At 39.5% G+C, this 24,940-nt stretch overlaps 1 protein-coding gene across 1 annotated transcript in view; it reads right to left on the reverse strand.

Moving 5' to 3' along the window:
- Positions 1–23,699, reverse strand: part of LOC140903442 (disintegrin and metalloproteinase domain-containing protein 32-like) — a 36,587-nt gene extending 12,888 nt beyond the window's left edge. Inside the window, exons 1-13 of the mRNA XM_073324741.1 lie at positions 23,694–23,699; positions 17,031–17,092; positions 16,367–16,445; positions 15,013–15,089; positions 14,624–14,813; positions 13,190–13,255; positions 12,335–12,406; positions 10,610–10,776; positions 10,217–10,298; positions 9,386–9,522; positions 7,311–7,491; positions 4,543–4,741; positions 2,845–2,953 (exon numbers count right to left, since the gene is read on the reverse strand). Of these exons, the coding sequence (XP_073180842.1) occupies positions 2,845–2,953; positions 4,543–4,741; positions 7,311–7,491; positions 9,386–9,522; positions 10,217–10,298; positions 10,610–10,776; positions 12,335–12,406; positions 13,190–13,255; positions 14,624–14,813; positions 15,013–15,089; positions 16,367–16,445; positions 17,031–17,092; positions 23,694–23,699 (1,427 nt within the window). The remainder of the gene's footprint in view (positions 1–2,844; positions 2,954–4,542; positions 4,742–7,310; positions 7,492–9,385; positions 9,523–10,216; positions 10,299–10,609; positions 10,777–12,334; positions 12,407–13,189; positions 13,256–14,623; positions 14,814–15,012; positions 15,090–16,366; positions 16,446–17,030; positions 17,093–23,693) is intronic.
- Positions 23,700–24,940: the final 1,241 nt, after the last annotated feature.

Below are 24,940 nucleotides of genomic sequence, written 5' to 3' on the forward strand. Positions count from 1 at the left end.
CCTCCTGTGCTCTTCTAACCACCCTGGTGTCTGGCTGCACGTAACCAGCAGCCAGACGATTTGCCTCAACCTCCCACCCCGTCATAAACGTCTCCCCCTTACTCTCAAAGATATTGTGGAGCACACAGCAAGCAGTAATAACAGTGGGAATATTGGTTTCGCTGAGGTCTAAGCGAGTCAGTAAACTGCGCCAGCGTGCCTTTAAACGTCCAAATGCACATTCTACCACCATTCTGCACTTGCTCATCCTGTAGTTGAACAGCTCCTTACTACTGTCCAGGCTGCCTGTGTATGGCTTCATGAGCCATGGCATTAAGGGGTAGGCTGGGTCCCTAAGGATAACTATAGGCATTTCAACATCCCCAACAGTTATTTTCTGGTCTGGGAATAAAGTCCCTTCCTGCAGCTTTTGAAACAGACTAGAGTTCCTGAAGATGCGAGCGTCATGTACCTTTCCTCGCCATCCCACGTTGATGTTGGTGAAACATCCCTTGTGATCCACCAGAGCTTGCAGCACTATTGAAAAGTACCCCTTGCGGTTTATGTACTTGCCAGCTTGGTGCTCCGGTGCCAAGATAGGGATATGGGTTCCGTCTATGGCCCCACCACAGTTAGGGAATCCCATTGCAGCAAAGCCATCCACTATGACCTGCACATTTCCCAGGGTCACTACCCTTGATATCAGCAGATCTTTGATTGCGTGGGCTACTTGCATCACAGCAGCCCCCACAGGAGATTTGCCCACTCCAAATTGATTCCCAACTGACCGGTTTCTGTATGGCGTTGTAAGCTTCCACAGGGCTATCACCACTCTCTTCTCAACTGTGAGGGCTGCTCTCATCTTGGTATTCATGCGCTTCAGGGCAGGGGAAAGCAAGTCACAAAGTTCCATGAAAGTGCCCTTACGCATGCGAAAGTTTCGCAGCCACTGGGAATCGTCCCAGACCTGCAACACTATGCGGTCCCACCAGTCTGTGCTTGTTTCCCGAGCCCAGAATCGGCGTTCCTCAGCATGAACCTGCCCCATTAGCAGCATGATGCATGCATTAGCAGGGCCCATGCTTTCAGAGAAATCTGTGTCCATGTCCTGATCACTCACACGACCGCGCTGACGTCGCCTACTCGCCTGGTATCACTCTGCCAGGTTCTGGTGCTGCATATACTGCTGGATAATGCATGTGGTGTTTAATGTGCTCCTAATTGCCAAAGTGAGCTGAGCGGCCTCCATCCTTGCCTTGGTATGGCATCTGCTCAGAAAAAAGGCGCGGAACGATTGTCTGCCGTTGCTCTGACGGAGGGAGGGGCAACTGACGACACGGATTACAGGGTTGGCTTCAGGGAGCTAAAATCAACAAAGGGAGTGGCTTTACATCAAGGAGTATTTCAGGCAGGACTTCACGGAGGGTTCCAATAAGAAATGGTGCACCTAAGTTATTGTTCTTATTGGAACAAGGAGGTTAGTCTGGCCTCTGATTGGTACGTGGCTAGATTTACCTCGCTGCACCTTCCCTGTGAGTGACTGCAGTGTGACCTAGAGGAATGAGTCCCCTAGACGGGGGAGGGGGAGGAAGCAAATGAGTACAAAACAAATCTGGTCTATTTCCTGTTTTGATACACTCCATCTATCTTTTACATCTTTGGCTGGCAGCAGACGGTGCAGAAGGACTGCATGCCATCCACATCTCATGGCTGCTCGGCAGAAGATGATGCAATAGGACTGCTAGCAATCCGTATCGCCTGCCTGCTCACCATAAGATGGTTCAATAGGACTGACTGCAGGACTAAAGAGAATGACCTGGTCAAGTCACTCCAAATTTAGTCCCTGCGCCTATGTCTGCCCAGGCGCTCCCGGCCGACATGGCCAGGAGCACCTTGGACATGATGATGACGGCTACCAGTCATATTGTACCATCTGCTGCCACAAGGCAAGGGGTTGCTGCTACTGTGTAGCAATGCAGTACCGCATCTGCCAGCACCCAGGAGACATACGGTGACGGTTACATGTTTGCCATGGTATGTTGTCTGCACAGGTAACTCAGGAAAAAAGGCGCGAAACGATTGTCTGCCCTTGCTTTCACGGAGGGAGGGAGGGAACAGGGGCCTGACGATATGTACCCAGAACCACCCGCGGCAATGTTTTAGCCCCATCAGCCATTGGGATCTCAACCCAGAATTCCAATGGGCAGCGGAGACTGCAGGAACTGTGGGATAGCTACCCACAGTGAAACACTCCGGAAGTCGACTCTAGCCTGGTACTGTGGAAGCGCTCCGCCGAGTGAATGCACTTAATGCACTTAGAGCATTTTCTGTGGGGACACACGCACTCGAATATATAAAACTGATTTCTAAAAAAACGACTTCTACAAATTTGACCTAATTTCATAGTGTAGACATACCCTATGATTCTTTCTGTATTCACAATAAATGTGGCATTTTGCCTTTTCCCCTTTAATAAGATCCCGCTGGTTTTTATTTTATTGGTATAACACCCACACCGCAACCTTTGTGTACCATGTGCTCTTCTGGTGGAAGAGGAAGCAGGTGTGCAAGGCACAGAGGTCTATTCTGTCCAGTGTGGAGCATTACACCTAGTCAATAACCTTACTTGGGTCCAAGCACAGCTTCGCCTAATCCTTGCTCTCCATGCTATAGGATCACGGTCTAGATGCTGACCAACTGCGCATTCTTTGAGAACGGCCAAGGCTAATGTATACAGAACACCTGAGACTAGAAGGAAATTTTATAAAGAAATTAAAGCAGCCTTACTAATGAACAGATAGTAAGCATTTGCACCATACAGTAGAGGAAAGCAGAAGAGAAATATGTTTTTTCCTTAAAACATACATCCAACTACAGATCTGAAATCCTTTCTTCGGATCATTCCCACAGTGTCCAAACCTATCTGTTTGACTATTGATTTCTTCATAACATGCAAGAGGAGCATTTTTAGAACCTGTAAGTTTTGAGATAAGATTGAGTATAATTAAAAGGAACACTAAATCATTTATTAATCTATCAGTACTTCTAACATGCCTATCATTGCCGTACCTAGGTGCTACACATGGATTAGAGAAAACCAGGAAAGATAAATATCTTTCTGTTCAAACTGTATTTTTATTTAAATTAAATTATTTTTTTACAAAGAAAAAAAGTAACTTATTTTAAAATTAAATTTCAAATTGTAACAACCTATCTTAAGGCCTAAATTTACTATAATCTACTAATCATTTAAATTAAATACAAAAATAATATTAAGCAGTACATTTGCTGCTGAAGTTTTAAAGAAAGTCAAACCACTGAACTTGTGGAAGTCACTGACTAAGCACCTGGAACCAGAGTTTGCTGAAGTCTTAAACAAGCTTTAGACAGCAGTAGCCTCTTCTTCAGGTGCAAAGAGAATAATTTATACATTTCAGTTTATTCAACTAGTTCAGTCCCATAACTAGTTCATTCAAAGTTGAGAAACCAATTGGCAGATGAAAAAGCAGAAAAGCTTGTTCTCCTCTTTGAATCTAAGAATAAAAACTAGGTGTGAGAGGATAAGATCTACTAGGTTCTAAAATCATGAAGGAAATGGTGACCTGAAGCAATCAATTCAATTCACTAAAATATTTCCTTTGTTTAACAAATCCATTAGTTTTAAAGTAAAACATGTTTTGATACATTTTCTTGTGTATCCAGCACATTTAGGGTTGTTTTATTCAACTAATTTTTAAAAATTGTAAATGTTGGTTTTGTGCAGTTTTAATTGAATTCCAATTTTCATGCAAATAGAGCTTGACACAAATCAGAAATAAAAAATTAATCACCATTTATTTAAAAAACTAAATGCATCATTCAAAATTTTCTAACAACAAAAAAGCAAAAAATAAAGAATCTGAATAAGTGTATATTAAGTTATATAACTGCTTAAATAAATGTACATATATTGTATATCCTCCTGATTAGCAACAGGTAGTACCAAAATTCAAAGTAAAGGCTACATTTAGTTGCAATTCAACATGTTTTAATGGTTAAAATCAGTGAGAAGCAACCCTTCTCTAGGAAAACAGTGAAAAAGTACAAATGCAAAACATGATTAAATTTGATTATTTAGATCAAGGTTTCCTGCTTGCTGATTTAAATAATGATTTAAATTAAGCTACCCTGCAGCAAACAGTGAGATCTGTTCGGAATTGGTTTTCTAGTCTGCTATTTGGTTAGCAAAAAAGAAGACATATTTTACAAATGAATTTTAATTTACAGTCACCACTTCATTTTTACTTTACTTCTATAAAATCTGAGCTTCTGGTAACCTCCATGCCTTTATAACAATATTTAATATCACTGGACAACTTCAGACAAGTAATTTGGCCATTCTGTACCTCATGTCCCCATCATCAATAAAAAGGAATAAACATGGTTAATCACTGCTATAAAGTGTTTTGGATATATGGATGGAAGTGGCCATGTAAGTCTCTCTTATTAATTATTATTATTATTATTACAGCATTTAGTGGAACTGGATTTTAGAACAAATTAGAACATAATTGTCTCCATTACCTTTTCCATAGATCTTCTGACACGCTTTATCAGCAGACTGGCAACGTCCTTTGTAACAAAAGGCAGTATTGTGTTCGCATCTGTGTCCATTCTGAACATAAAGATCAGCTGGACAGAATGCAGATGACCCATTGCAGTACTCACTGAGATCACACTGACTATCAACCATGGGTCTACATTTCTTATTCTTTGCCTTAAACTAGAAAAAAGTAAGAATAAGGAGACTGTGCATGTTTTACAAAGATTATGGTCTATAATGTTTAAATAACAGAATTTATGTAAAGCACAAGAAAAGATACTTACAGTGAATAAGAAAATAAGTAAATAACACCACCACATATATGCTGTTTAATGTGGTTGTCACTGACTGTGATGAATGAGAGAATTCTTTGTAAAATTCTTATCTATTATATGTATGACTCCAGGTCACCCAGGGTTCTTTTAAATCATTTTCATCATTTTTTCCCTTGTCATGAAACATAAATTGATAGACTCCCAAGCCTTCTGTCAGAGTGGCCCTGGTGATTTAGCATATGGCACTCTTCCCCTACAGCAGTACAGAGTGGGGTGCTGTCCCACCACAATGCCAGGAGATATCATACTGTTAGAGGTGTCATCTTTTGGATGACATGTAAAAGTATGATCCTTAATCTCAGAAATATTTCATTTTAAAGCCCTAATCCTGCAAAATTATGCACATGCTTAATTTTACACACGTGAATAGTCCGCTGACCCTGTCTGGAGAACTTGTTCCACTAGAAGGTGCAGAGGTGGGATATATACCAATCTGAACTTCAAAGAAAGGAAGAGATCATCAAACCCTAGTGCTAAGGGAACCCTTATATAGGTGAAGTAAGGGAACTAAGCAGAAGCACAAACTGTAGATAAGGCACTGGACTGGGACTCAGGAGAGCTATGTTCAATTATCATGTCTACCACAGACAGCCTTGACCATGGGCAAGTCACTTAATCTTTCTGTGCTCTGTTGCCCCAGGTGTAATATGGTGATAATAATATTTCCCTCTCCCAACCTTTGTCTGTCTTGTCTATTTAGTCTGTAAACTTTCTGGGGAAGAGACTATTGTCAACTATGTTTTGTACAGAAATCTGTATAATAAAGATAAACACAGAGGTGTTTGCGCTCCCTTGTGCGGTACTGTCCTCTTATTCTTTAAGTTGTAAAAACATTCGCATAGCACCTCACATTTTCAAAGAAGGCAGGATTATTTAGTGTCATGCAGGAGACTGCGATTGAGAAGATTTGTGTTATAATCCTGGCTCTGACTGGTTTATAGTGTGTCACGAGACAAGCCCATTATAGCATAGTGCTGACTCACCACCGCGGCACCACCTGCTGGTCATCCAGGAATTAGCTCTCTCAGCCCCAGAGCGTCCTCTATGGGCCAGTGTCTCGCCCTCTGTTACCTACCCCTCTGCAGTCCCTTTATCTCCCCCACGCGTAGGCCCCACGTCCCTCCTGAACTACGGTGCCCCTTACCTTGGGGTGCTGCCCCTCACTCAGGGAACCCCACTTCCCTGAGCCCACCTCGCCTCAGTGACCCACTGCCAGTCCTCATCTAGCCCCTTTACTCAGGGGCAAACTGCAGTCTGCCATGGCCACTCATAATTGGCTAGGGGGTTGGATCTGCTGCCTTTCCCTGCAGCCCCAGTCCTCCTTAGGCCTTCCTGTCAGTCCTCAGCCAGGGAGTTCACCAGGCCTGAGCTCCCCAGCTCAGCCTGCCCCATCCCCAGCACTGCTCTGTTGAAGGTACCCCTGTGATCCCAGGCAGTTTGGTCCTTCCCACCCTAAGGCTGGAGTGAGACTGCCTGCCTCCTAACTCACAGCCCTCTTTATACCAGCCCTACCGGGCTTGGATTGGCTGCTACCTGCCTTCCCCTGATTGGCTCCTCGGGGCAGCCCTTTCCCAGAGCTGGTTTTAACCCCTTTCTCTCCGGAGCAGGGTGCTCACCCCACCACACCCATGCAGTACTCAGGAGCTCCAGTGGAGCCCATTGTGGCACTTAAGTTCTACTAAACCCATAGATTTGTTGAGCTTTGACAAAGCTGATGAACTTCACCAGAAAGTTTCTAGGCCAAGACATTGACTAAAAAAAAGGAATAAAAGAATTTTCAAAATAATATTTTTCCCTGAACATCCATATCAGAAAAGTGTTGTCGGACTGAAATTAAAAATGCTCGGTAAAATGCTCCCTTTGGCCAAAGACCACCCAGGCAAATGTCAAGTACGAAGGACAGTTTTCACAAGGTTTGAGTATGGGTGGACACAAATGGAAAGCTGGTTTTCATCTTTAACTATGCAGTGAACAGTGTCTCTCCAAAATTTAGAAATTGTGTTAAACATCTGATAATCCTGAATATACACCTTACCTTACAGTTTTGGCAACATAATCCAGTACCACACTTTGCTCTTGGCTTAAGTTTACATTTGTTAGTACAGCATTTATCTTTTGCACACTCCTGAAAAATAAACCATAGACTCATTAGATATTCTAAAATTTTCCTTCTCTAAAGAGTCTGTCCAAGATTCTCATCCCCTAAGAATAACAACTTGAAAGATCCCCAAAGAAAAATGAGTGTCAAGCTACAACAAGGTTAATACCAACATGAAAACTGTTTATAAATATAAGTAAGATCTTCAGTGACTTTCCTAAATTTCAGCTGGGTACTAACTCTCAAAGCTCCATTCTTCTAAACTGAGAACAGTGGAATTTTACACTACTTAGGCTTTCTGGTGTTGAGTACTAACCTTTGCTGAGCCACAGTCACACTGCTCTCCTCTTTCCACAATACCATTGCCACAGACTGCCCTCTTGTAGGACAGATTCAAATAGGGTCTGTTAGAGAGGCAGTCTTCTCTCCTATGTTTCATAAAACTTTCGAAGTCTCTAATGCTGCAACTGCTAAAGGCTTTTACCCCATTGGAATGTCTAAAAATAAATTATCCATGAAAAATTATACCAATTGAGGATATTTAAAGATTCCGGAGTACTTAATATCATTAATGCTACATTCCAACATATTCAGCTGAGGGTCTTTCACTTCATTTTGTAAATCTGCATTCAAATAATGTCTTAAGAGTAAAAATTGGCAGAAATTAGCAACTAGAACATCATCCTTTTTTTTATTATAGAGAAAGATATTAATATTCCTTTATCAGAGATATTGGCTAACTTAATTGTGCTTTTATCTTTCCAGAGGTAAAACATGGGATACCTAAATACATTAGGGTTATTAACGGATAATGGAAATACATTTTCATTTATTTTCTTATAAACTAAAACTTTATGTGAAATATTAACAAAATCACATCACTGGATCATTTATAATTGCCTTAGTTTCCTTTAAATCACATATACACAAACATTACATAAATTATAAAGTGTTACAATATCCTGAGCCATTTTATCAATATACAGCTCAAATCTCCCTGTACCTGAGAAAAATAAACTGAAGCTGAACAATCTCATTGTAGAGCTAGATTCTGGTGATGGTTTTTGTAACACGGGCATCTGTCCATTAAAAACCAGAAAAGATATGCTATAGCTCAAACAGAAGTTATTGATTTGATGAACAAATTACCAGGTGAGGTTCTGTGGCCTGTGTTATGCAGAATGCAAGAACAGATGAGCATAATATAGCTCCTTTTGGATTTATGAACTCATTTCATATAAATTAATTGCCACCAGCTACTAATGATTATTTGTCACAATTGACCTAGGCCCCAATACTGAAAACACTTCAGCGTGTGAACAGTTTCACTGAGTTAGTCACAGGCATCTGTTTCCATAGGGCCCTTTGGCTGGATTTGACTGAGTGACAGCAGGGTTAAATGATCCTATTGAGAGTCCCTTGAGCCACTGGTTAGCTTATTGGCTTGTGAACACTTTCAGAAGCTTTCTAGAGCAGTACAGAGTAGCTCATTTTTAGCTTGTCTTGATCTGATCTGAATTGACTATATATAAGTAATGTCTGATAAGACATATGTTATGGAAAATACAATTTGAGGCTTAGTCATATGACCTTGTATGTTTTATCCAAAAAATAATTAAAAGCTGTTTCCTGGAAAAAGAGCAAAGTAATGCCCAGTGAATGCCATGGAACAAATTTTGCATTGTTACATGCATGCAATCCCACAGATTTCAGTGAGATTGCCCCCTTATTGCAGACTTTGTCCAACAGAGTTTAGACTCTTTCCACCACTTTTAAGGGTTGAAAGGATATTAAGCACATGACTGCTAGTAACTGTAATGATCATGCCAGACTTTGATTTAATTGGGGATGGGTCCTGCTTTTGAGCAGGGGGTTGGACTAGATTACGTACTGAGGTCCCTTCCAACCCTGATATTCTATGATTCTATGACTTTGAAAATTAACCCTTTCCATGCAGTATCATATAAACAGAAAACTAATTAAATAAAGCATTACAAAAATATGAACAAGCCAACAGTGAATTCTGTTCCACTCAAAGCTCATTAATACAAGGAAAAGGTAACAAAAATCTATAATCAAAGCCTACTATGAAACTTTCAATATAAACATGAATAATGTATACTTGCATTCAGATGTGAAAAATTATTTTCAGATATGTTCTTTAGAAATTAGTTATTTTTTTGGTATGCATAACTGGCACCCAAGACTTCCATTGACAACAGGCTAATTTGAGGAATCTCACACTTCACAGGAGGCACTCAGCACCTCACACAAACACTTAAATACTAATCCATGGTCATTTATAATGATTGAACTTGCATGCCACAGGAAAACAGTTCTCAATAATAATAATGTCATGTTACATGAGATATATAAATAAAAAAATCTTACACTGCTTTGGTGTTCATTATACAGATGGATCCAGAACACTGACAGTCCCTAGAATCATCATATGCTATTCCCAGACTAAGCCCCAGCAGCTGTGCAATGATGACTGAAAATGTCTCCAGTGTTACAGCCCTTTGATACTAAATAAGAGAAATCACTGAAAATCATCATCGAAGTAACTCAGAATAAGAAACAAAAACTATGATAAAATTCTAAACCTTTCTGTTTCCTGCCAATGTAGTCAGGTCATATTTTATAAAAATGTCTGTGCTTTTATGTAAAGAACCTCAAGATGCTTGTCTTCAATGCAAGGCCGAAGTTCATGCTGACTTACATTCTGGAAAACTCAAATGAAAGCAATGAAGATGCCCAGGGTGTGAAAAACAGTGCAGAACTTGATATGCCATATGGTAAAAGAAATGCATATGCGTATGGTAACTGTTCTTAAGATTCAATCCTGCAAAGTTCTAACTGGCCTTGATGTAGCAAAACATTTAAACTTGTGCTTAACCTTAATTCATGAACAGTCCCAAGATAAAGGGATTGCTTAAGTGTTTTGCTGGATTAGTGCCAGAGTACTCAGCACCGTGCAAAGTAAAGCTCTAAAGTACTTTAAAGGGCTAGGAGGAGACTATAGAGCAAGTAAAACCCTAACATTCAAAGTTCTACTGCAAATTGTTCTAACCAAGTGCCTAAAGTCAAGCATCCAAATGCATATTTAAGGCATCTAAATACAAATGAGCTGTTTTTCACAGGTGCTGAGCACCCACCACCGCTCCTTCTGAAGCCAGCGTTACAATGTTCACTAGCAATGTAGATCCAATAATACTATACCAGAGCAACTCCTCCAGCATAGTTTCTGAGACAAATCCTTCCTGCAAATGTTGCCCCTACATAATTAGGGTGGTCCCTGTAACTAAAACACAAAAACAGACTCTTGAATATAACTATGTTCTTCGTAGCAGTGTTTAAAAGGACAATGTTGTTTGTGTCTTATAGTTTAACTTTTACTTTCTATTGTTTACCACATAAACACTCTGAGAAATCTGAAAATATTTTGTAAACACAGTACATCTAGAATTATATTTATAATAATTCATAGTATCTGTTCTATTATTTTTACAAGAGATGTTTCTTGGTCATGTGGAATTGTGTTGGTCCATGCTATGACAGTCTAAAAGATTTCCAGTGTGCCTTATTTTAATAATAGAGAAATGTTCTTCTTACACAAATAAATATGCCATGTCATGTGGCCGAAGAACAAGGTAAGATTCTTTCCATTGTAAAAATCTTTGTAGTATCTCATCAGCTTCCCCTGTTGTGCGAATTTTATTATTATCTGTCCAAAACTCCAAGGAAGACAGTACAATTGTAATATTAAGGGGTGTAAACATCTGAAAATACAACAGAAGAAACAGATGTTCAATTACGTTTTATACATAGCAGTATTTTAATTTTATAAAAAATAAGCTAAAGGCCCAACTTAGCAAAATGGACATCACACAACAGCACTTGGTTGCGGGGGCACTTCTCTCCAACACCTGTAAAACTAAAAGGGGAATGGGGAGAGAAAAATGCAAGCAAAATACATAGTGCTTGCCCAGCAGACCAAACCCAAGTTCTGAGAGGAGGGGTTTCTGTAAATAAAAAGAGGATTCATAAGTAAAGCATATATTCAAATAAATAACAGATTTTAAGCCCTAACCCTGATCATGTCCACAACACTACAATTTCAGAGGCAAACAAAAATTTTCCTTTTTTTTGGTACAAAAGGCTGAATGATGGGGGGGGAGGGGAAGGGGAAGGATTTTCCGATTGGCAGCTGTTTAATAAGCCTAGAGATGCACCAATACAGCAATCTCTTCGAAGCTCCTCCTCCTTTGTGAGAAATAAGGAAGAAACTGAAAATTGGAAGCACTGAGGAGCAACCCTGGCTGGTATCAACAGATTTAGTGATATCAGGGCTCTGGACCAATGATTACAGAGTGGAGATCTGTTACTGTTTGTATCTCTGGAGACAAGCAGACACCTAGAATCAAGATGACTTATGGCAAACAGAAAAAAAGATAACAAAGCTAGACAAAAAACTTTATAAAAGAAAAATACAAATTATAAACCAAAAACAAAAGAACCAAGAGTCAAAACAAATGCTGAGAGAGGAATAAAACAGTTTTAGGGCTTGTCTACATGGGAAAATTTTCCAGTTATACTGTTATAATTATACTGGTATAGTTAACAGTATAATACCCCTGTGTGGACACTCATATGCTGGAGTAAGGGCGGCTTTTTTCAGTTTAGCTTAAACTGCTAATAAACTAAACCAGAAAAAGGGACTCTTATACCAGAATAAGAGTGTCCACTTGCGGAGGTTACACTGAAATAACTTAGTGGTTTATATTCACATGCCACCTTATATTGGTATAACTGCCCCATGTAGACAGGCAGACAGATTTTCACTTTCCTGAGGGACACAAATGGACAAAAACTGGGGACGGTATCCTGCAGAGTTCCTACACTCCCAGATGGATGAGAGCACCAGAGTCTGTAGGTGGAATCTAGGGTTGATTATGATTGGCTAACATTGTGAAAGAGGCTAAACCTGCCCACACTAGGTGCTAATGTGTTTTTAAACAGCACTGAATTAAAACGTTACATAACATATCTGTCTGAGGCAACAAGCTTAAAAAAACCCACCTTTTTAACCAATCTAGACAAGACTTCAGAGAAATACAACACAAGCTTGAGGTGAAGCACTTAAATGTTTTTTCTCTAATTGCTATAAAGATCTCCTGGCTATCATCAGCCAAAAACTTGAGAGCCAAGAATTAAAATCAAGACTAAACAACTCCCTGGAGAAAATGAGAAAATCTAGAAAATCTTTGACCTTTAATAACATCCAAGTAAAACATCCAGATTTCATTTCAATATGAAACAAAAAAGGCAGTAACTTACACTGTTGACAAATCCAAGAAGCTGGACTATTTTCTGTGTTATAACATCCTTGTCTGAACCCAGATAGTTGTACTGGAAAATAACACAATTCTTTAAGTAACAGCTAAAAATCATTACAGAACAACATTTTTTTGGTCAGTCATTTCCCTGATGAAGCAGTGGAATGTTCACATGAGCCTCAAATTCTGAGCATTTAAATGTGTCTAATTATTTTAATTCTCAGTTTCCTTCCAATTCCATAAACAAAATATGCATTGATCCTTTGACAAAATGGATACTATATATCTGATCATTCCAGATTCCATTACTTTAACCGACATCCATGACTTCTTTGGCCTCAGCCCGCCACAGCAGCAGGGCTGGAGTAGCTGTCAGCCCCTGCCCAGGAACAACGGCAGGAGAGCGGCCTGGGGATGGAGCAGTCCCCAAGGCCAGAGCAGCAGCCTGGGGCATGGGCAGTGGCCTCAGGAGCAGCAGCTGGGTCTGGAGTAGCCCTTAAGGGCTGGAGCAGCAACCAGGCTTGGTAAGTCCCCACTGCAGGAGCAGCAGCTGGGGTTGGAGCAGTGGTAAGCAGTCAGCCCCCGGTGCGGCTTTCACTGTTAGTCCTCCCCACCCCCTGAAGGGTATTTTTAGTAAAAGTCAAGGACAGGTCACAGGCTTACGTGAATTTTTGTTTATTGCCTGTGACCAGTCCGTGACTTTTAATAAAAATTCCCAAGACAAAATCTTAACTTTACTGATTATTACATCCCAGACCTTTAGAAGGACAGCCTTAAAACGATGCATTTTTATGACATGTTTTAAAAAGTAGCGGAAATATATGAAGTAAAGCAAATTTGACTGATATGGACTTACCAAACCCTTGTCCAAAATGACATACATTTCCAGGTATCTGGGGGATTTAGTGACATCTGACATTGACTGAAAAAAAAGCCTTCAACATTTTGTAATTATTTCAACATTTTACCTTTTGTATCACTTATTAACACTGTGAAGATGAGGTACATTCCTTAACACTAGATTTTTAGCTTGAATACCTATGCTCAGCTGTGCTGCTCAAAACCACCACCATCATCCTTTCATGGAAAGAGTTCTATATTTCTGAAAACAATCATAACCTTAAAAACATATGGTACATTATTTGTTAGACTAAAAGATTCAGTAATGCAAATAACAATAACATTCCAAAAACTTCAGCATAATTTGGTCTTAAAATTTCTGTACCACAATATTAAGAAAATAGAGATGAGTATAAAACAAACAGACTACACAACTGATAACCTCTCTGATAATGACACTCACTCTTCATTATTACCAAAACTTCTGAACCAAGGAGCCGCAGAAGTAATATGCACAGCTGGCCAAACCAGCCAAATGCCATCACTTTCCAGATACTTGAAAAGTGAAAAATTGGATATTCTGATGCCAAATTTTAGTCTCAATCAAAAATAATTTCCCCCTCCCACTCCACTCTATGAATTGGTCTCCCTCGTCCAATGGAAGCTTCTGGGGGACCAAGATCTTAAGCCCCAAACATCTCTGGAGAACTTTATGCCTCCTATGCCATTTGGGTCTTATTTTTGCCCTTTGAAATGCCACCAGTTCTCTGGTGAGATAGTTAAATGTCCCTCCAGTCAGTCTCCACTCTCAACACTGGCACCAGCAATATCTTGTCTGTTGTCTCTGTGGTCCTCAATGCCTTCTTTGACCCAGCAAATAGGATCTACACATGAAGTTCTGGGATTTTCTTCTGTGGAAGGCCAAGATTGAAAATCCATCCTCTAATCAAGCCACGGTGGAAGGGCATCAAGAGTGAGTAGTTAAAGTTGAAGTAGGGAGCCAAAAATAAGGCATGACTGTCTACATTTGCAAGTGGAAATTAGACCTGCAGTTTAATGCTGACAGTGAGACTCTACTCAGGGAGATTTACAGGCGTTATCCTCATTCAAACACCTGAGGCCGGAGCTGTGCATGTGTGGTTAAAGCCATCCTGACTGAGATAGAACTATTCCCCTGAATATGGGACAGCATTAGTAACATTGTGTCTGCAGATACCTTGGTGGCACAGAGCATCATGTTCAGGCTAATGGATCATACTTCTTTATGAATAACTTATTTCCAGTACTATTGTTTCTTACCAAAGTTATGGCTCTCATATGCCCACTTTCTGTATATCATGCACATAATTAATAATTAAATCCAGATTCAAGACCATCACAGTGAATTTCCTGTGCCCTGGATTTCAGGTTAGACATAATCTCTATCATTATGATAAAAAGCGGAACTCACTTCAATATCTGTATGCAGCTTGTAAGACACCTTTTCTGTCACCTTTTCTCTCCCTATATCAGTGTAGTTGTTTGCAAAAAGTGGACTCTCAGTGTTTTTATTCTTTATTTGATAAATAATGTGCTCAAACCCAGGTGAAGAATCCAAGGGTTCAATTCCATAGCTGGCATTCTCAAACTGCAATAGCCCTCTGAAAAAGCAAACAGTGCAGGTTACATAAAGTTATAAAATGATCTGCCATCAGCTTGAGACCTTAAATGTTAGATACTATATATAGTGGGCACCATTAAAAAGTCAGCATTTTCCAACTGCTACCACACTAGTGTCTGGGATACTGAATTTTACTAAAGGTATTATTATATTAAAATTATATTAAAATATTTCATTACTTGAGCCCAGAGCAGGTGCTGAGTGTCACAAGTGAATTGGGAAAGCCTTCAATATATCCTTGGTAGTAGCAATCATCCTAAATAAAAAAAATTAAAAAATCAAAGAAAAATTAATAGCTTGCTTATCCGTAAGTATAGTTCTCCAACCAGGTCATCTCCACTTATCAGTACATTTTGGAGCTTCCAAAGACACTTATATGGAACTTGAAACCACCTAAAAATAGAAGTGTGGAGGTAGAACACATCTCACTATTCTGACTCAAAAGCTGAGGTCAGTGCCCGCCAGAGCAACTGGGCAGGGAGCTGGAGATATGAGTGAGGGACTATAGGAGGAGGAACCTTTCCCCAAGGCTACAGAGTGGCTCCGCAGCTGTTCTGCACAGGATACTTCATCCTAATGGCTAAAGTAGTCTATGCAAGGCCTTTACATGTTTCCCTGGTAGGACAGGAGAAAGGAGTTGGGAAGATCTGCGTTGCAGATCCCCCAGACCGCTCCCCAGCATGTTCATACTCACCCTGGCCTCCTCCTCCCCACCTCTGGAGAGACGCCAAACCAGTAAACAAAAGAGTCGTGAGGAGAAAGGAAAAAGATTAAACACTTTAAAAATTAAATGGAGGTGAGGGAAGGGCGTGCATCTAGATGGAATGACCCAATGGGAGAGCAACTAGTGACCCTCTTTTCTACCTCTTGGGATCCTTCACAGATCTACCCTGGAGACCACAATAAAGCAGTCTGAGAGAAGGAAGTAAGGGACCCATCCGGAAAGATGCTGCACTTCCTCAACTCCTATTGTTTTCAGAAAAAGCACATTAGCTTGTGTGAGGAAATCCTAATAAGTTAAGCAATGGATTACATTAGGAGAAAAGGCAACTAGTATGACACCAGCCTCAGCTAAATCCTGGAGTAGAGAATCTATAGGGGGACAGTTTGTGATGGAGGATCTAAACATTACCTTAGGTAAATGTATAGGACAGTAGAAAATCCCCAATTTTCCTGTCCTGGCCTTCCCCTCTGAATTTAAGCACAAGTGATATGTTTGCTCCTTTAGTGTCCATTCTGCAAGTTAACTACTGTAAGCACATTTCAGTCTAACTAGTCGTTTCTTTGAAAAATTTGATAATTAGCCAACCAAAATAAACTTGAAGTAAGTAATCTTATTGTTAATTCTCCATGGAGAATGTTTCCTTGAAGAAATCTCATGCCAAGATTAGTAGAATGTCAGCAATAAATAGGTAAAGATAGGGAGAGATTTTCTGATACTTAAAAAAATGTAAAATCCCCAGAGAGTATTTCTAACAGGAACTCTGTTCTGAAAAAGCTAAGAAGCTGCAAAACAAAGTAATTAAATCTTACCTTAATATGTGGGAAATCAGAATGAACAGCCCCCCCTTTGCTGTAAGTATAAACCCTGAAATCATCAGATAAAAATAGTCTATAAAAAGAGAATAAAAAATGTTTGCATTAAAAAATAAAGATTACACATCACTGCAAGTTTAAAGAGCACCCACACTATTTTCAACATGCTGCAGTGATTTGTATCACCCCTTAGTTTTGTTTCTTGAGTTACAATTTAATGTTTTATTGCTTCTTTCAGACTGGAAAATTGCTGAGCTAGATGAGATGCCAGTTATGTGCAGCCTTCAGATCACATAGATACAAACCCTTCTGAGGATTCCAAGTTCTTCTGCTGTTTGCCAGTCAGCTTCTCAATCTTCTGCTCAAGTCTTGAAACTGAAGAATACATGGATCTCTGAAAATACTTCCTACTACAGAATCTTAGATTCTCCCATTGTCAGTGCACAATACTAGTAATAACTGAGGCTACAGCAAAGAAGATAGAGAAGTATCAGCTTGGACTGTTACAGACTGAAAATTATAACCAATGATTGGAAAAGAAAGGGAAGTTGAAGACAAATTATCCAATATTTAATAAACCTTATTAGAACCTTTTTTGAGCCACATGACTGGCTTATAACAGATAAGAACCAAAGGGTTAGGAACAAAGTCAATCACTTACTGTTGCTTCAGGTGAAGAGTATACGGTGTCCCTCCTATTGTAATGACATAGGACACTTTGTCCTAAACCAGCCAGAATGACAGAGAAAAAAAGAATTCAGTAACACAATATTTTGCAACGCATAGTAATTCTGCATTTATTAAACATGAACGTAAATTAAAAATGCACCACAAATGTTTCTTAACGGGAAATGGATGGACAGTAACATGGTTATCAGCGCAGTTTTGACATCTCGACAGCTACCAGAACAACTGCCCTGTATCGTTCCAATACTCTGTGCAATGATTGTCTGTGGTTTCCTAAAAAGGCTCATCCACCACTCTTCCTTTGACTGACATACACTGTATTCCACATGTTCAAGATGTGTGTCTGTGTTTTATGTCCAACACACAGGAGAAATAATTTAATAGCCAATTCCATCTCAAGATAGCCAGATGTGTGCAAAGGCAAAAAATGCCAGTGATAGTGACCAGGTGATGGACATTGCAGTAAATAAAATGGAAACTGATACATCATAGCTTGGACTGGTGAGGGAATTTGCTGAAAGTATTATAGACCGCTGGAATCTAGAACCTGGAATCCAGTGGACAAATAGGATGGAAGTAGAAATAACACATTTCATCTAATTCAGAAGAGCATCATTCTGAAGTCACATGAAGGAATTCATCATTTTAGAATCAGCTGCTGCTTCTTACTTTTGTGAACAAACACTTGAAGGCTCTTGTTAATTTGGAGGGAGAATTACTGAAGATTCTTGTTCAAGTATAACATGATTTAAGACCCCTTCCTTAAATCTCCAAGACATGTATGTAAATATAAGTTTTCATTGCCACTCTCCTATTGTTATTAATAAAAATAAAATGGTGTACGTCAACAGAACCTTTCATCCCAGGATCTCGTAACTGTTTATAAAAATTCAAATAGAAAAACTGAAGCACAGAGTTGACATGACTTGCCCCAAAACAGACTATACAAAGAGAATTTAGAGCCAGAAATAGAACCTGGGAGTTCTAGCCTGTCTCCTACTCTGACCTCCAGGAAGGGTGAATAAAAATCAATGATTTTTTAAAAAAAAAATTAAAAATCTGATTTTTTAATTTAGATCAGATTTTTTGATAAAATGCTTTTTGAGGAAAAAAGCTATCTAAAGATAGTTTTAATTAAGATACATTATAGCTCAAAGACATCATGGAATAGGGATTATACATTCTGATTCTATAGTATGAGACAATATATTCAAGTAAAGTCTAAGAAAAGTTTTGTAAATGAGTTCCAATAGTTCATGGATTAGGGACCCAATCTTATGGGGTTCCAGGGGCTTCTGTATAGATTATTTAGGTTAATCTTTCTATCTACCCAGTGGGACTCAGTGCTCAGTCTAGAAGATACCATCAGAAATGCTTAGTTTTGCAGTTCTCAAACTGTGCATTTGGGTCTCCAGAGATAACATGCTTGTTAACAGCAAAAATGTTTTAAAATAAAATAAATAAATAATATATAGACGTGAGAAATAACAGACCTCAACCCTACTGTCCCTCTGCAAATTTGTGTAGACAGAGTCAATCCCTTACCTCTCTCTAAAAATGCAAAGTTTCAAAAAGTTCAATGAATAGAAGATTGTTGGGAGCAGAATAGACAAGAAGAAGTCTGGAGATAAATGTCAGAAGGGAGGGACAGGCAGTAGAAACAGAAGTGAAACTGTTGGAGCAGCATATTCCAGAAGTCTTGAGGTCTTTCTGAGTGTAGCCTTCATTGATTTGAGATCTACCATACCATTCTCTCACTAGAAGGGAAAACCTATAAAGGCAGCAGGCCGTAAAAGAGACCCAGTTTGGGAATATTTTAATGAAGTTCCTCTTCCTGTAGCATGCATGCAAAATGCAAACCGTGCAACAAAGAAATGCCAGGCCTGACTGCCCAAATGAAACAACATCATAAGAAGTGTTCCTTCTCAGGAGGAAGCTGCACTGAAGATGATGAAGGGAACATGTCTGAACATGGTGATGCAGGATCTTCAGGTTGTGACTGAAGACTTTTTTATTTCATACTTCTTTCGAAGGACTGCCTGTCTTCCTTCTGGACTATTCTTGAATTCTCATGTTGGAGCAAAAAATATAGTTGTTACTCTCTGGTACTATCATTTTAGATGCAGCTGTGATAAAAAATAAATAGTTGAAATAGGCAGATCTTCCTTTTACAATTTCACCTTTAAAGTAGTACTGAGTGTCAGTGAATGCAATGAGTAATACTAAATGAGCAGTATGGTAATAATAATTAAATAACTGCATTGACTTATTTTGTTTAGGAGAATCCATCCTCAACATACAGGATTCTGAAGACTATCCACCTTCAAGATCACCATCATTTTCTGTAGTTTCAGAGTTATCTGCCAATGACAGTGTTTCAGTCACATCATGTATGTCACATAGCCATAGTATACCACTTGTAGCAAAAAGAAAAAAAAACACTCCGTCATCCAGAAAGAACCATAGATAAATTTGTGATAAGAACCAGCAGATTACAAAAAGAGGTAATTGATGAAAAAATTGCCCGGTTTGTTTATGAAACAAACTCTCCTTTCCGTATGATTGAGAACCCACACTTTATTAACATGTTTCAGTCATTAAGACCAGGATACAGTCCACCCAACAGAGCAGATGTCGCAGGCAAATTGCTGGATAAAGTGTATGAAAGAGAAACTGAGCAGGGTGCAAGAAGTGTAGAGGATGAAATTGTTAACCTGAGTCTTGTTGGGTGGAGCAATGTCCACAATCATCCTGTTGTATGTGCTTGTGTGACAACAGAAGAAGGGAATGTTTTCCTTACAGAAACAATTGACACATCAGGAAATGCACACACAGCAGAATACTTACAAGAAGTAGCAGTAAAAGCTATAACAAACTGTGAAAAAAAATTAAAATGTCTAGTATGCAGCTTGGTCACAGACAATGCTGCAAATGTATCCAAGATGAGAAGAAATTATTTAGAAGAGAGTGAAGAGCGTCCCAAGCTAATAACATACGGTTGCATTGCTCATTTGATGCACCTCCTAGCCAAAGACTTCGGTGTTCCAGAAATAAAGGCTAATGTTGTTGAAATTGCAAACTACTTCTGTAACAACTACTTTGCAGCAGCTGCTTTGAAAAAAGTGGGAGGAACCAAGATAACCCTCCCACAAGATGTGCGATGGAACTCAGTAGTGGACTGTTTTGAGCACTATATCAAGAACTGGCCTAATCTGATGACAGTTTGTGAACAAAATTGTGAAAAAACAGATTGCACGTCACAGCCAAAGTTCTCAACACTGGACTTAAGAGAAAAGTTTAAACACGTGCTGAGTACCCAGTAGCCTATTTCTGTAGCCTTGAACAAAATGCAGGGGAATAGCTGTTTTATGGCTTATGCTGTTGAAATTTGGAAGGAACTGAGTGAGATCTTAAAAAGGGAAATATGCAACGACAGAGATAAATTAGAAGCATTAAAACAAATGGGACAAACACTATCTCCAGCTCATTTTCTTGAAAATATTCTCAATACTTGGTACCAGGGTCAAACCTTAACTGCTGAAGAGGAGGAGTTGGCTATGACATGGACATCCAGCAATCATCCCTCCATAATGCCAACTATAATGAACTTCAGAGCTAAGGGTGAACCATTCAAGAAATAGGTTTGCTGATGATGTTTTAAAGAAAGTCATATCAGTGAGCTGGTGGAAGTCACTTAAGCATTTGGATTCAGAGACTGTTGAAGTGATAATCTCACTTTTAACAGCAGTAGCTTCTTCTGCCGGTGTAGAAAGAATATTTTCTTTCTTTGGACTAATTCATTCCAAATTGAGAAATTGTTTGGGACCTGAAAAAGCAGGAAAGCTTGTTTTTCTTTTCCAGATTATGAGCAAACAGGAAAATGAAGGTGAAGATGACTGAGTTAGCTTCAAAAGCCAATATTTTAAGTTACTCATATTGACCTGGCTGACATAATCGGTTTAATTTTTTTTAAATTCATTGAACTATTTTAGTTAAAAACAATTTTAACAAAAACAAACCTGATTTTGAAAAACTTGAATGTTTAACTAAATTCAAAAATTCATATGCTTGTTTTGTTAAAATATTATATGTTTGCTGTCGAAGAAAAAAATCCAGAATACATAACGTTGTTGTTTTAGTTAAATAAAACAATTTAAATGTCTGTCTGGTGATGTTCTCCTCCTAATACAGAATGGCAAGAAAATCCCCCAAATATTAATGATTACCCTGTTGAATTAGAGATAGTTCACCTCCCAATGACTTCATAAATATCTGCTTCAATTACCTTTGGTAAATGAAATAACCAAACAATCATTCATTTTCTTATATAGTTGTAAAACTAATCTGAAAGGTTCTCAAAATAAATCACTTTAAAAATGTATAGTGTGTACCTTCTAAAAATGAAACCTACATCTATCTCTGAATTGTGAAGAATATGTATTAAGGTTATAAAAACCAACAAGAATGCACTTGTATGTAGAAATCCATGATTAAATCGAGTCTTCCTGACTTGCTTTCTGCAGAAAATGACCGAGGGGTTACAGTGGACGAGAAGCTGGACATGAGTCAACAGTGTGCCCTTGTTGCCAAGAAGGCCAATGGCATTTTGGGCTGTATAAGTAGGGACATTGCCAGCAGATCGAGGGACGTGATCGTTCCCCTCTATTTGGCATTGGTGAGGCCTCATCTGGAGTACTGTGTCCAGTTTTGCGCCCCACACTACAAGAAAGATGTGAAAAAATTGGAAAGCATCCAGTGGAGGGCAACAAAAATGATTAGGGGGGACAGGACTTATGAGGAGAGGCTGAGGGAACTGGGATTGTTTAGTCCGTGGAAGAGAAGAATGTGGGGGGATTTGATAGCTTTCAACTACCTGAAAGGAGGTTCCAAAGAGGATGGATCTAGACTATTCTCAATGGTAGCAGATGACAGAACGAGGAGTAATGGTCTCAAGTTGCAGTGGGGGAGGTTTAGGTTGCATATTAAAAAAAAAAAATTTCACTAGGAGTTTGAAAAGAAAAGGAGTACTTGTGGCACCTTAGAGACTAACAAATTTATTTGAGCATAAACTTTCGTGAGCTACAGCTCACTTTATCAGTTGCATTCAGTGGAAAATACTGTGGGGAGATTTATATACATAGAGAACATGAAACAATGGGTGTTACCATACACACTGTAACAAGAGAGTGATCACGTAAGGTGAACTATTACCAGCAGGAGAGGGGGGCAGGGAGGACCTTTTGTAGTGATAATCGAGGTGGGCCATTTCCAGCAGTTGACAAGAACGTCTGAGGAAAAGTGGGGGATGGGGGGGGGAATAAACATGGGGAAATAGTTTTACTTTGTGTAATGACTCATCCACTCCCAGTCTCTATTCAAGCCTAAGTTAATTGTATCCAGTTGGCAAATTAATTCCAATTCAGCAGTCTCTCCTTGGAGTCTGTTTTTGAAGTTTTTTTGTTGAAGAATTGTGACTTTTAGGTCTGTAAGCGAGTGACCAAAGAGATTGAAGTGTTCTCCAGCTGGTTTTTGAATGTTATAATTCTTGACATCTGATTTGTGTCCATTTATTCTTTTACACAGAGACTGTCCAGTTTGACCAATGTACATGGCAGAGGGGCATTGCTGGCCAATGATGGCATATATCACATTGGTAGATGTGCAGGTGAACGAGCCTCTGATAGTGTGGCTGATGTGATTAGGCCCTATGATGGTGTCCCGTGAATAGATATGTGGACACAGTTGGCAACGGGCTTTGTTGCAAGGATAATTTCTTGGGTTAGTGGTTTTGTTGTGTGGTGTGTGGCTGCTGGTGAGTATTTGCTTCAGGTTGGGGGGCTGTCTGGAAGCAAGGACTGGCCTGTCCCCCAAGATCTGTGAAGCACTGGAATGCGTTACCTAGGGAGGTGGTGGAATCTCCTTTCTTTGAGGTTTTTAAGATCAGGCTTGACAAAGCCCTGGCTGGGATGATTTAGTTGGGGATTGGTCCTGCTTTGAGCAAGGGGTTGGACTAGATGACCTCCTGAGGTCCCTTCCAACCCTGATATTCTATGATTCTATGAAATCAAATCCACCCTGCCTGCAGGTATCACCACCTATAACGTTTGGGGTATTGTGACTCATTACAGGAAAGACACAGAAACCCAAATTTAAGATTTAACAAACTTGAAGAAAAAACTATTTTCAAACCTTATGTAGCCCATGCTGCCAAGTTACATATTTGAAGCCTGAGCTAAAGCAAGTCAGTGAAGAGACTCCCATTGACTTCAATGGGCTTTAGAATGTGCAAAAAGTTATACACATTTAAGTCTTTGCAAGAGTGGTGCCTTAAATTGTACATTTATTTATCAATAGATTATAATAACTTGCCCTTTTATTTGTAGTTTTGAGTCCAAATGTTTTATTATTGATTTAGCAACCAAATTATTTTATAAAACATTTGTAGTTCCACTTTAAGGTTACTGCTCTGAGTGCCCAAGCACTTTGCCAAATATACATCTCTTCTCAAAGACTCATTGGCCCAACAAGGGACTGTAGGATGTTTCACTGCAACATTGGAAACACCTTATACACTATAGCCACAAATGTGCTACAAGGCTTGTAGCATTTAAAGGATTTTAACAGATTCTCACTGTACCTCCATCGGCACATATTTAGGTTATATAATTTAATATCTAATTATATATATAGGAACAACTGTATTCCTTAACTACAAGTACCAGATCTCCAGTTATATTTGAGGATATTCTCTGTGGATCTGTGATGTGCAAAAATATTTGAGAACCTAAAGGAGGGAAATATGTTAGTTATTATTTTTATGTAATAATACCATTACAAACATACCTAAATATTTGAATCAGACTCAAAGCTCCACTGTGCTAAGGGCTGTACAAGCACAGACATAAATAGATTCCTGCCCCCAAGGAATTTTTCAGCCTGCAAAGATTTACATGCATGCTTAACTTTAACAAAAATTAAGCACGTGTAAGTTTTGGTAGGATCAGGGCCTAAAAAGATAAATGATGGGTGTGGGAGAGATACATTCAAATACATCCACTTTGTAAATATATTTGCTTTGAAAAAGTATATCTATAACTCCGTAAACAGCTATCTATCCTCCACTGCCCCTCACTTTAGGCTATGTCTACACTACTGCCTATGTTGGCAAAATTTGTCACTCACGGGTGTGAATATTTCACCCCCTGAGCGACACAAGCTACACTGACATAAGCACTAGTGTGCACAGCACTAACGTGGCAGGAGAGCTTCTCTCCTGTCCACACAGCTTCTGCCGCTTGCAGGGGTGGTTTTTTCCTGCCGACGGAAGAGCTCTCTCCCATCAGAATAGAGTGTCTTTGCCAGATGTGCTGCAGCACCGCAGCTGCATCGTTACCGCTGCACATGTACATGTGACATTAGCTTCCCTTTTAATTTTACAGAAGTGCTTCTTTTACCTTTTTTCTTTCTAATAAAGTTCTGTTCCTTTTAAGAGCCTGAACGATTTCTCTATTGTCCTAAGACCCAGGCGTTTGGGTCTGTGATCACTTTGTAACCAATTGGTTAGGATATTATTCTCAAGCCTTCCCAGGAAAGGGGATGTAAGGGCTTGGGGGGATATTTTGGGGGAATAAGAACTCCAAGTGGTCCTTTCCCTGATTCTTTGTTAAATCACTTGGTGGTGGCAGCTTACCCTCCAAGGGAAAAAGAGTTTGTGCCTTGGGGAAGTTTTATCCTAAGCTGGTAGAAATAAGCTTAGGGGGTCTTTCATGCGGGTCCCCACATCTGTACCCTAGAGTTCAGAGTGGGGAGGGAACCCTGATGGGGCGACTGTGGGGTAGTCTCACGTTAGGGGAGGCGGGGGTTCTCTCCCGTTGGAGGTAACTA

This window comes from Lepidochelys kempii, chromosome 26, assembly GCF_965140265.1.
Source record: "Lepidochelys kempii isolate rLepKem1 chromosome 26, rLepKem1.hap2, whole genome shotgun sequence".
Lineage (NCBI taxonomy): Eukaryota > Metazoa > Chordata > Testudines > Cheloniidae > Lepidochelys > Lepidochelys kempii.